This window comes from Agrilus planipennis, unplaced genomic scaffold (genome assembly GCF_000699045.2).
Source record: "Agrilus planipennis isolate EAB-ADULT unplaced genomic scaffold, Apla_2.0 scaffold4, whole genome shotgun sequence".
NCBI lineage: Eukaryota > Metazoa > Arthropoda > Insecta > Coleoptera > Buprestidae > Agrilus > Agrilus planipennis.
This window is the reverse complement of record NW_020442463.1, coordinates 1,967,228-1,979,838: the sequence shown is the minus strand read 5'-3', so window position 1 is coordinate 1,979,838 and position 12,611 is coordinate 1,967,228. Positions and strand designations below refer to the sequence as shown.

The 12,611-nt window shown below is 31.4% G+C and overlaps 1 protein-coding gene across 1 annotated transcript; it reads right to left on the bottom strand.

Moving 5' to 3' along the window:
* Positions 1 to 266: 266 nt before the first annotated feature.
* Positions 267 to 5,080, bottom strand: LOC108735983 (basic helix-loop-helix neural transcription factor TAP). The gene is made up of 2 exons (XM_018468229.2): positions 3,047 to 5,080; positions 267 to 1,478 (listed from the first exon to the last, which is right to left on the bottom strand). Exon 2 carries the CDS (start codon positions 1,468 to 1,470, stop codon positions 445 to 447), a length of 1,026 nt encoding a protein of 341 aa, XP_018323731.1. The 5' UTR covers positions 1,471 to 1,478; positions 3,047 to 5,080; the 3' UTR covers positions 267 to 444.
* Between the last annotated feature and the right edge of the window lie 7,531 nt (positions 5,081 to 12,611).

Here is a 12,611-nt window from a genome sequence, read left to right as displayed (position 1 = left end):
CTGAATTTAAATCCCTATCCTCCGTCATTTATAAGAAAAATGTGGACTCCCCTTCCAAGAATTCCAGATTAAAATATTACGATTTAATTATTGATATCGATATAAATATGTAAGTGACCAACATCCGACGGATGCAGCTAACAGTCGGTACGAGACGTCAGCACCGTATCATCAAACTGACTGTTTTAAAATTAATAAATTAAAGATGCAGAGATCGTTATAAAATCATTTATTTAAAACGAGTAAAAATATAAAATCACATTCGGTTCAGAAATACATAAAAATAAACTTTTTTTAATTTAGTTGACTAGACTTCGAGATCATTGGTTCCGTTTAGTAGGTACTAGGCACGTACCTCTTTAAAGCAACAACTGCTACATTAAATTTACATATGTATGCATGTCCGATCGAACACCTATATAGCATTTATAATTCTTCCCTTCATTAAAGGCACTCATACATCATGTTGTTGAAGTAACGGGTTTTATCCGCCTCATAAACATAAGCATCTGAATAAGAATCATTTGCATATTTTGCTGGTGCAAATGTTTCATTGTCAACGGCGATTCCGACAGTTTCGAATTCGTTAGTGAAGGACATTTGAGAGTCCGATCTTGAGTCGTAATCTTGCATGAAACTCGCATTTGTTATACTTCCGCTTGTGACAACGGCATTTGAAAATTGTCCATTGGAATTTTTCGATGTAATGCAATTTCCGTTCCTGTTAATAGATACTGTTACATTTCCAACGTTTATAGTGATGTCCTCGTCGAATTTGGGCTTGTCGATGTTGTTTAACGTTTGCATCAACGCCCAGATGTAGCTGTGAGCAAATCGTAAAGTTTCGATCTTGGTCAGTTTCGTATCTTCGGGAAACGTTGGAAGTACACACCTTAAACGATCCAGGGCTTCGTTTAGGATGTGCATTCGGTTTCTTTCTCTGTCGTTAGCCTTCATACGTCTTGTTTTTTTAATTTTTATGAGCTGCGTAGGACTTTTTACACGAGATACTCTGCTTCTTCCGGATGCATATTTGCGCCTCGGTTTTGATTCCTTGTAATATTCATCTAGGGGAAGTCCCACTTTCGAAATAGAATGTGGATAAGTGGTTTCCGCTGTTACTGATGTCGATAAAGTTTTATCTTCATTAATATTCGGACTTGTAAGGCACGGAATTGGAGAAAATATGTCTGCTATTTCGTTCGATTTTGAATTCGAGTAATACTCCGGTTGGTACGAATTTAGTGTGCTATGGAATGCTTGAGTGAATTTCTCGTACAATTTTTGTGGAGATGAGGCTTCTTCGAGGGTGAACTTTTTCTTCGGGGTGGAAGTTAATGTGTCGTATTCTAGCAGGTCGCTGCGATCGTCGCTGAAATCACTTGTTTCGGATTTGAATGACATGTCGTATCCGGAATCATCTCCATCGTCGTATAAGCTGAGGTTGCAGTTGTCAGAATATTGATTCATTTTCTGATCTGTAAGAAAAGAATATGAAAAATGTACGAACGAATAAAAGAACGTTTGAGAGAATTTGATGGTTGGGTACGGGAGGGCCCTCCTTTGGCGAGTTCGTAGATGTAACCGCTTATTATACAAAATTTAGGAATCCATTTATGTTGGATTTTGCAGGATGTGACGTCGTAGCACAACCAATCAAAGAGGCTAGCGAAATGTTTGTAAAAAATATTGATGAGATACTTATTTCATTTTATTTGTTCTAATCATGTCATTTATACATAGGTATATTATATGAAATGTCCATTAAGAGATATCTGATGTTTGAGATACGTCAAGAAGATGTTCGATGAAATAGGTGAGAAAACGTCCACATCAGTTCGAATTAGAACATTAATACTGTAAGTTTAGCAATTGTGAAGGCCTATGATTTCATGAAATGATGAACCTTCTAATTCTACATTGCAATCAGTTTTAAAATATCAACTTGAAATTCTTTTTCGATTTTTTATCCACTACAAACTTCCTCAGATTAATGAGGAAAGTATCTGAGGAAGTTTGTAGTGGATAAAAAATCGAAAAATGATTTCAAATTAATATTGCATATTAACCACTATTAGTAACTAACAATGTTATAGGATTCCATATATTTAGTTTTAAAATACCTTTAATTATAATAACAGTTATATATTTTATTCTTTTTCCCCATAATGCGTACGAAGTCGTTAAGATGTTTCAGAAATTAGTAATTTTCTAGAGGTTAACACCACATTATTTAATATGGATAAATTAGCTCTTGCATGAAAACCGCTTTTGATGTATACTGAAAGAAAATCTCTGATTTGACTGTAAAACAAATTTATAAAATAAAAACGATCGACCACTGATGTAGGCTATTAAAATAATTCCATAGTACTTTACTGTAAACTGAATTTTTTTTTCACACATTTTGCTTAGTATGGGAACTATTTTCAACAAATTCTGCTGCAATTAAATAATGTTATTTTAAATATTCTACATAATTATAAATTACATTTGAATTCAGTACAGACACTATTTATAAATAAGTTTTAATTTAAAAATACTGTAATTATCACCTACCGTTTCTATAACAAGTGGCGGTTTTATAAATTTCATATTTACTATTTACCTACTAAAAAATTGTAATTTCACATATTATTCATTTATCGATTAAATAAGAGTTAAATATTAATGTTGTATAATTAATACTTTTATGTTTTTTCATGTAGTTTTATTAGACCTATTTATGGTCCTACCAATTTTTGATTTGAATTGTTTTGTCAATTTCTTTTTACATGTCTTTTAATTTGATATAATTTATGCTAATGCAGAGTGGGTTAGTAATATTGTTATATTTTTTAACATTTTAGAAATGCTTAATTTCCTCAGTATTTTTCAAATGTTCAAGTTGACAATGGTTTAATTTAAATTCTGATGGTTTTATCACGGTATTATTTGGCACCAAACAAGCGTTTAATTACTAATTCTTTTTTAATTATTATTTACAAAAGCAAACTATTTCTTTATTGTTAAGAAATATACACTAACGTAAAATGAAATGTCTTACCTAATGTAGGAGTCGGAACTCTGCCCACTCAAACACGTAAATCCATTGAACATAACGTACCATGGAACAGCACACCGCGAAATAGCAAGTTCATTAGTTATTATAATTTACCATGATCATTAATTGCGCAATATTCATTTAGTGGCGCTTTTGCAAACTAAGTAGTAAAAAGGGGTGTTAGGATTTATACGTTTTATACCCCTCCATTTCAACTAGGGCTCGAAAGTAGTGTTGATTGTGATTGGTCGATGGTTGGCCCTTATACGGCCCTAGACAGAACGGCGTGTAGGAGCTAAGCACCTAGTTTTCATAGCAGACGTAGGGGAAAGTTAAAAATGATTTTTTTTTATACCTACGAGGTAGGAGGGTAAAGATAACAGTTGAATTAGCATGCAAGGTGTGAAATTTGCATTTTGAAAATGTATAAATACTTTGAGTTTCAAACTGCCTAATAGTATAGGTAAATGCCACTTTCTTTCTTGAAATAATCTGAAAGTAGGTATAAAATAAATTAAACTTTGAAAATTTCACATTTGTTTTTAATTTCGATAGACTTTGTATTACACTGGATGTTATTTAATAAACAGGTCTGTACTTGAAAAAATTAAGTTGGGTGATGGAAAAGATATAAAATAAAGAGTAAAGCAATAAAAAATCGGTGGCGAGATTCGGAAATTTCAAAACGGTTATTGAAGATGTATAGTGTGATATGTTCACAGCACGGCTCTGTATGGGAGTGAAACGTGGACGGTGGACGCAGCAGGAGAAATGTGTTTAGATGTAGTGTTATGGGATTGTAAGAATACTCTAAGGTTAGAAATGAGAAAGAGTAGGAGAACAAATGGAGTTACTGATGTCAATAAAAAAAATAGGCGAGAAAGATTGGTAGGATACACCTTCTCAGGCATAAAGGGTTACTTAGAGACATATTAAGAACAGAAGCAGCAGTCAAAAGGGCCTGAGGTAGACCTAGATTAGATTTAGAGAAATGTGACCCAGTGAACCAGTGAACCAGTTGTTGGGCTGTAGACCTTACAATGATGATGATGGTAATACAAAATCGAAACTCAAATCAAAAATTTAGAGAAGAAATTTGGAAGGGGAGTAATAGTTGCCAAGAATAAATAACCCCTAAAAATTTGATTATATTTTTTTATAAAACCAGTACTTCCAGATATACGCATATATCTCGGAAACAAACATCACCTTATTGGTCATTATTGAAGATGCAACTGTGTCTTCAATTACGTAACAGTAGCCTGAATCAACGTTTCTCAAAGGACGCATAGAAAAATCACCGAAGGGGTTAATTTAAATTGATTAAGAGTTAATTTTTTCTGTTTAATTACATTAGAACACTCATAATTTTAGATTATTAATAGTAGATCTGCATATTATGTATTATTACTATAGGTCAACGAAATTAAGTATTAAAAGAAAACACAAAAAGCCAATCACCACCAAACGCAACCTGTGACGCTGAGTTCAGATTTGACTTTAGAATTGCATTAGTACATCGATATTTTCAGAAATCCCAATCTCAAAACTTACAAAGAGCAATTTTTGAGAAATGAATTGACAAAACAACCAAAAGGGTAGCCATTTCACCACTCTCGTTAAAATCTGATCTAATAATTGTCCCAGCACATTAACATTTAAAGCCAAAGTCCAAATGTTGTCAATTTGACTTTGTTTAGATTTGAGATCAGGATATCCTGAAATTTTGATGTTTTAGGACTAGTCTGGAACCAGATTTGAGATCACTTTCGAAAAATACATCGTAAAGTGATTGCTTTTTTTGTGTACCGGTATCAAACAAGCTAAATTAGTATTATTTGAATTTTTAAGTTAAGATATACTGGTCTAGGTCACCTTTCTTCATGTCTGTAAAATACCATGTCAGTTCAGCTGTTTCGAAAATTTAGATCGTACAGGCAGTCACGTTTACAGACAAACCTTTTTAAAAGATTTTTTGTTTTTTAATAGCATAGAAATGAGCACATGATCTTTAAAGGAGGCAGTTATGTGGATAGTACAGACATCCTCTTCATTTTTAGGGTTCCGTACCTCAAAAAGAAAAAAGAAACCCTTACAATAGGATTACTTCGTTATTAGTCTGTAATGCGTACAGACAGAGATATGCGGTCTCTGTCTGTCAGGACCCTTCTTGGAGGTATCAATTTGAAATTAATATCCAATACTGAGAACTGCAATCCTTTGGGGTTGTTAGAAAATCAAGGTTCTAAGTCAACTCAATCAAAAGGTACGGCATTTTGACAATGGCAAGGTAATCAATACCTATAAGGTACTTTCTATTGGCATAGAATCATGAAATTTAGTAATAGTAAGAAGCAACGTCTTATAGCACAAGTAAAGCGAACAAGATATTATTTGTAGTTACGTCATAAATATTTTTTTTTAATTTTAATATTGTAATGATACGTTTGGAGGATTGATTTTGGGGGCGGGGGGCTCGAGACCCGGATTTTCGTGATGGACGAAGTCTACAAGATTGTACGGAATCAACTCGCACTTTTTTGTATATTTTTGATAAAGTGAAACAAAGAACCTACCAAATCTTGTAATTCCAGAATAAAAACGACAAGAACAAACGTAATGTTTAAGTTACAGAACACTTTCATTAATTGTCACCACAATATTTATTTCGCCATGATGTATTGGTTTCTTCTTATTCTTCTTCTTCTTCATCTTCTTGGTTATTTCTTCTACCTGAAGAAGCCATTGTATCTACAACAAAATGATTATTGTAGTGAAAATTAATAAATGTTTTAAGTAACTTAAAGGTTGTTTTTTTCTTCCTGATCTTTACTATGGTACTATGTAATATGGTACAATTGGATATTTTTAATAAAAATATTTTATTGTGGCTGTTGAGAAATATATACCAGAAAAAGCCATTTTGGTAACGCATTTTTATTGGAAGAAAATTTTTATTTTTTGTATTTACAGATTTGACTTTCAGTTAGGTCGTGTTTTTGGGACATTTATACAATAAATAAAATTTAAACTGATGCTATTTCAAAATTAGAACTAGTACCGTAGGTAATTAATAAATCGATATTAGTAATAAAATTTATTTCTTTTGGTAATTGTAACTTGAAATTCTAAACGAGGTCGAACTTTAGAGTAATAACCCCTCCTTTAAATCGTCCATCCCCTGTTCTGTCAGGGCTTCATCAGATCGGATCGGATGCGTACAATCGTTAATCTCTTTAATCTTAAAACGTTGTTACCGTACCATGAAATTATACTTTAAGCATTCCCTAATGACGTGTTGTACTATTGTGTATATTCATATTGAAGTCCAGCTTTTAGCAATGTGATAATATCTTTTATGCGAACAATGATAGGTTACATGTATGTTATAATAGTACTTGATAATACTCGTCAATTTTATTTATACACACACATATTTTAGGCTACATATTGTTTATTTGTTTGTAATAGTTATGTTCATTATTTTAGAATTGTTGTAAAATACTTAGTGTTATCAGAATACATACTTAAATGGTATTAAAAAAGTAAGTAAAAATTGTTCTGTTATGTACTCACTTGAACGTCAATATTATAAACTACTGGAACTTGACATATAAAAATTGCCAGCCAGCAGAAGATAACGGGAATTTATTTCAAAATTTTATTGGCATGCCCCCATCAAATTTAAATGTGTTCACTGTAAGACGAATAATCACTTGGAAAAATTTTTGGTTGTTCTAGTTCCACTAGCTAGTAAAGCTGGTGTGCTGGTGGTCCCCTCAAATTTCGAATATACCGGTCAAATTCAAAGATCAGATGTTATAAAAACAAACCGTAGTGTGGATCTAGACTCTGTGTGTTGCATCACTGGTGCGACCCTTAAGGTCCACACAAATAACTTCCCAGTACAGGAGGCAGCTGATTCAAATTACTAACTACTAGTACAGATATATAATATCTAGTACGGAATAAAACTATCTAATTACATATACTACCTAAACTAGCTTAACCGATTCTAACGTAACCTACATGCCTGATTTATTTCAAAGTATCTAGTTATATCAGAGCCAATTAGATCAGATAAATATTTTTCAAAAATTTCCAGAATTATGCTGTATATGTGTTTAACAATTGAATTTGTTATTTTTTTTTGTCGCACAGCACGGTATAATGCGATCAAGACACGACTTTTGTTTTGTTTGCGAAATTGTGTAGATAAAAGATTCTCCTGATTTCTTCAGTATTCGTTTATTTTCGGAACAGTCAGGATCCCTTACTTGTCTAGAACTATTCTAGAATTCAGTATCTGTACGTATGGGAATGAAATAGAAAAACATGGACACTTTGGTCGCCCACATCTTCCATACACTTCGCTCACCGCCACCAAAATGGCTTTATGTTCAAGATCCCAACATATGTACTTTGAACCAATTTGCAGATACCAGGTGCTATGTAAAAACATTACTCATTTTTTTTTAAAGCCTGACTGTTGATTTTTACATAATTTTTCATAGAATATTGTTAAAAATAGACACTTCCGGCCGGCGGTAATTTCTGCCAGACTTTTCAAAGTTCGCAAAAACAGATCATAATTTTACTTGTGGCCTGTCTTTTTTAAATGTGATTCTTAGGGAACTATTTCAGTACTTTTTGTAAGCATCCAGACCAGTTGTAGGGGCCAAACATATCCCGACACAATAAAATGTCGCTGTGATTATAAGCGCAAGTGTGATAATTAGATGACTTTATAAGACAACTTCATTAAGTTTAATTTGTTAATAATCTAATTGAAGTCTTTAATAATAAATAATTAAACAATATTTGACGGATCATTATACAAGTCTTTAATACAGAATTTTTATACTTTACAAATACCTTTAACCATCAAGGAATACAAGTCCAATAAGATTAATGTAAAGCTTTTGAGGGGTATTATGTTTTGGTCAAAACATTTTGAGAGTTCAGCTAGTTTAGAACAGTTTTCAGAGACGCAGGAGATTTCTTCAGATTTACCAAGTTATGTATTTCCGTTCGTCCGGCATAAAAGTAAAATGTAATTCCTGTGTTCCGTGAACTTTTGCCTTACCTGTCTACTAAAACTATCCTTCGGGATAAGATATACATGGATGGAGGAAAACTGGAATAACAGATAATAGTCAATGAAAGACTTTTCTGATTAGAGATGAAGAATTTCTTCAAGACAGATAGGAATTTCATATTACACAGGAATATGTGCTACATTTTGTAGGTATGCAGAATATTTCGATAAATAGAGACAAAAAAGTAAAGAACCTCAAAAATTATCTGAATATTTTTTGTTTTTAAGCAAAGGGATTAGGATTTATTTTCAAATCGAATTAGGACTACTGACGATGTAAAAACAAAACGCAGTCACTGTGATATAGTTATGGACCAAGTAATGAATAGGGGCGTTTTTCATAATACCCACGCATTATGAATAATAACAAACGGAATAAATAATTGCAATTTGAACTTCCTTATTTATCTTACCTTGACATTACGAATATTGTCATGTGGTTTTCGGGCAATCTGCTAAATACCTAATACACAGGTACATTGGACGGGGTGTGGGGAGAAGAACAATTTTTTAAGTAACCAAAGTTTTAGCAACAGTTTAACCTTTAAGGTTTAAAAGTTCAACTAGGATTTAGACTACTAAGAACTAGAGAATTCAAAACCTCTTCCAAATAAGTAGAAATTATTAGTCTGATTATTGATAATTATGGTAAAGTTTAGTCAATTTATTTTTATTATCATAGGTCAGCAGAGTGCATATGAATGGAAAGATTTTTTATCTGTTTTTAAATATTGATTCTATAGTTGGGAGCAGATTTAGTGATAAAATTATGTTTTTGATTGATTAATTTGATGCCAGGTGATTACCATGTAAATAAAGCACACGTTTGAATTGAGAATCAAATTACCGATCGATTGTTGTGTCACATGCCATACAATTATCAATGGTATTGATGAAAAACAGAGTGGTTTGATGGCAAAGAATTTGAGGTCAAAAAGTGGCCAGCTTGTTCGCCAGACCTCAACCCTATCGAAATTGATGAAAGATATCCTTGAGAAAGAGACTAAACGTTCGATTGACAATTGGATGGCCAAAATCAAGACCATTTGGACCGATTTGGTCCCTAAGAATTTGGAGTCTTTAATCGGGAATATGAATTCCCGATTGGAATCGTGTATTGCGGCCAACGGTGATAAAACTAAATATTGAACTAATTGTAATCCTAATGTATCTTTATCAGTCGATTATATGCAATGAATAAAAATATTTTTTCTAAATTCAAAGATTGTTAAAAACCAATTGAAACAATTATCACTAAATATGCTCTCAAGTTTACTATTGAAATAAAAATAGTAATAAAACCTGGTTTTAATTGTTCTGACCCATAAGCGACGAGCGTTATAAATAATGCCCGGTCGATTTGATTATTTCTACGGTTGCTATCACACTGCCCTCTAATATTGAGCATATTTCAAACTGAGCGGACATTTTATATAATGTCCTATTAATCATTTGGTCCATAACATGTATACAAACAAGTATAAAGAATAAAAATTTATATATACATAGAAATAATTAATTTATAAACCTAATACTATTACTTCCACTTAAACGTTAATACTTTAGAACCCTAAATAATGTTGAGATCGAGATTTCTTGATGATGATAAACTTAAATAAATTAAAATTCTAATTTTCATTATTCTTCGGTAGCAAAGTGGTATTTTCTTGGAATTTATCGTATTATCTCGTTTTGCAGTATTCTTAGTTTTAAATTTAAATCGCATATATTCAAGTCACTATCAAAATTCGAATACCTATACCTATTTTAATGCGACACTTCTTTTTAATCCATTCCGCGTTTTGACATTTTTCATATGATACGTAGTACAAAATTTCGAAAAAGAAAGTAAAACGTTGTTTATAAAAAAACGTGGCTTTTAAGATAATTAACAGCTAACATTACGGGATGTTTCAGTTCAGCAGCTGAGCAGCTTTTAAAAAAGAACCATTTATTCAATTACATCGAAAATTTCACGGTAAACCCTTTTTTCGATTTGTTCAGGAATATATTCACGCATAGTGTTAAGTAACTGATTGGGGACCGTGAAAATGTTTATTGGTTCTTTTAACACATGTTTGAGCATAAAAAAATAAAAAGGCGTTCGTAATAAATATCAATCGACATATTGCTCGGAAAAGGGTACGGTGTTCGTTTTTAGTAATAAATAATTTTGACTATTGCAGTTGTTAGGCCGCCTATTGAATTGGGGTTGTTAAGTTTATAAAACAAGTTTCCTTTCTAATTTTATAAAAATCGGAACGAAAACAAAAAAGAAAAGGAGCAAGTGATTACTCATGATTAATTGAAAATTTGACACATTTTTCTAAAGGAAATTAATTATATTAAGGCAGTAAATTTCATTTACAGTGAATACTAAATAAAACCTTTTCATTCACAACAGTGAAACAAGAGCTTCTAACGGAGTTAAAATTTCAATAATCTTGTTTTTAAAAAGGATCATTTAACACCTAACCTTACGAAAACATATCATTTGCCATTTGTAATATATATAATAGTAATAAATTCTCACAGTAAGTAAACTTAAAGATATTTTTCGATAACTTGAAAAACTAACTTTTCAATTTTATTTTTTCATAAAGTATCTTAGTACTTTTACGGATCTTTTATAAGCAAAAGTTAAAAATAAGTTAAATAAAATGTGGTGTTACAGGCGAATGATGAGGATACTGTGGATAGAGAAGGTTAGAAATGAAGAGTTATTAGAAAGAATAGGAGAATAGAGGTCGTTAAGAAGTGGGCGAGATAGGTTACTAGGACACATTCTCAGGTACGAAGAACTAGTTGTAGTAAGATGAGTAGAGGTAGACCTGGATTAGATTACTGTTCACAAATAGTTAAGGATACGAGATGTTCTAGTTTTAGGGAAATGCGAAGATTAGCTCAGGATAAAGAAAAATGAATATATTTTCAGTCATATCTTAGCTTAATATAATCAATTATTTGAGGTAGGTAAATAAAACAATTAGATACTAGGTAAATACACATTTTGCCATTTCTTAAAATATTATTGCATTTCCAGTTTAGAAGGTGCTAAAAATGAATTCTTTTATTCTTTTGATTTAAAAAAAAAACATTTTTTATATACAGTTTTTATAAAATTTATAGTTTTCCAGACTGATAACAGATTATGTTAGTATTTTGTTTACATAAAATATAAAAAAATATAAAAGCTCATACATAGTTAGTTCGTTATTAAGGGATGAACTGTATAACGGCGACAGTGTTAATAATGACGATAAAAATGTTAGATACCAGTGGCGTGGACGGAAAAAGAGACGACAGGATAATACAAACGTAAAAATTTTGTTGACACGTTCAATCTTAACAAATATGAAATAAAGGAGAAAAACCAACCAAATCGCCTTAATATAGTACATATGTGCACGTCTTAATCTTAATACTAAAATTAAGCAAATAAATAATTTTTCCAGCGTTTTCCATAGATACAATTTTTATAATTTGTGAGACTATTTTTCGTTGTAGCTGCTCAACAAATGTGGCAATAAAAATACGTATTGATAATGTAAAAATGAGAACTAATAACATTCAAAATTAAGGTAAAAGTTGAATCACACCATGAAAGCAGAGGAAGCCATTAAAAAAGCAATAATAAAATTGTCTATTTCATAATCAACCCCAGATTGTATTATCACTTTTGTTATCTCCTTGACAAGTGATTTTCATAAGTGAATTGTAAATAATTGACCGAAACAAAATAAATATTCACTTGCTAGTTAATATTAAAACGTCTAACTGTATATGCTACCTGTGCCTATACAAATACACGTGTGTTCTATAAACAATATTTTTTTTATGGAAATAGTACACCTATGTAAACAAGATAGTTGTTTTAATTAAATCTCAAAGTTTGCTTTACCATCCAGTTGTTCCTAAATGTCAATTTGCAAGACATTGATTTCAGTAATTTCTTATCAAAATACACATGTAAATCAGTAGGCTGTTCTCATGCTCGTTGTAAAAATTAATTGCTGTAATACGTATACAATTTATCACCATTAGCAAATTATTGTAAAATTAATTCACTATTGCCAATTGATATTTAATTATTATTTGAAATAGAAGGTTTCCGAGATTTTTTAATTGTATAAAGTATGATGAGATAAAAATTAAAAGAGAAAACGGTAACGCTGCTACTTTATAAATTTATTTACTTGTTCAAATATATATTTTAATTACCAAATGTGATCTTCAGTTGTATATAATTCTTAAATTTGGAAACAGATATGTCCACGTAATAAACAGTGAATTAGAAGCAACTAAACCGTTAGAAAAAAATAAAACTCTGTTTTACTTTCGCTGTCTTTCTTTATATAAATAACTTCTGTTGATGATGATTCAATAATAACTAATAGTTGAACTGCACCAGAAGTTGTTTTTGCAACAATCAGGGAAGCAACAAGAGTTTGAGGGAAGAGAGAGGCAGTC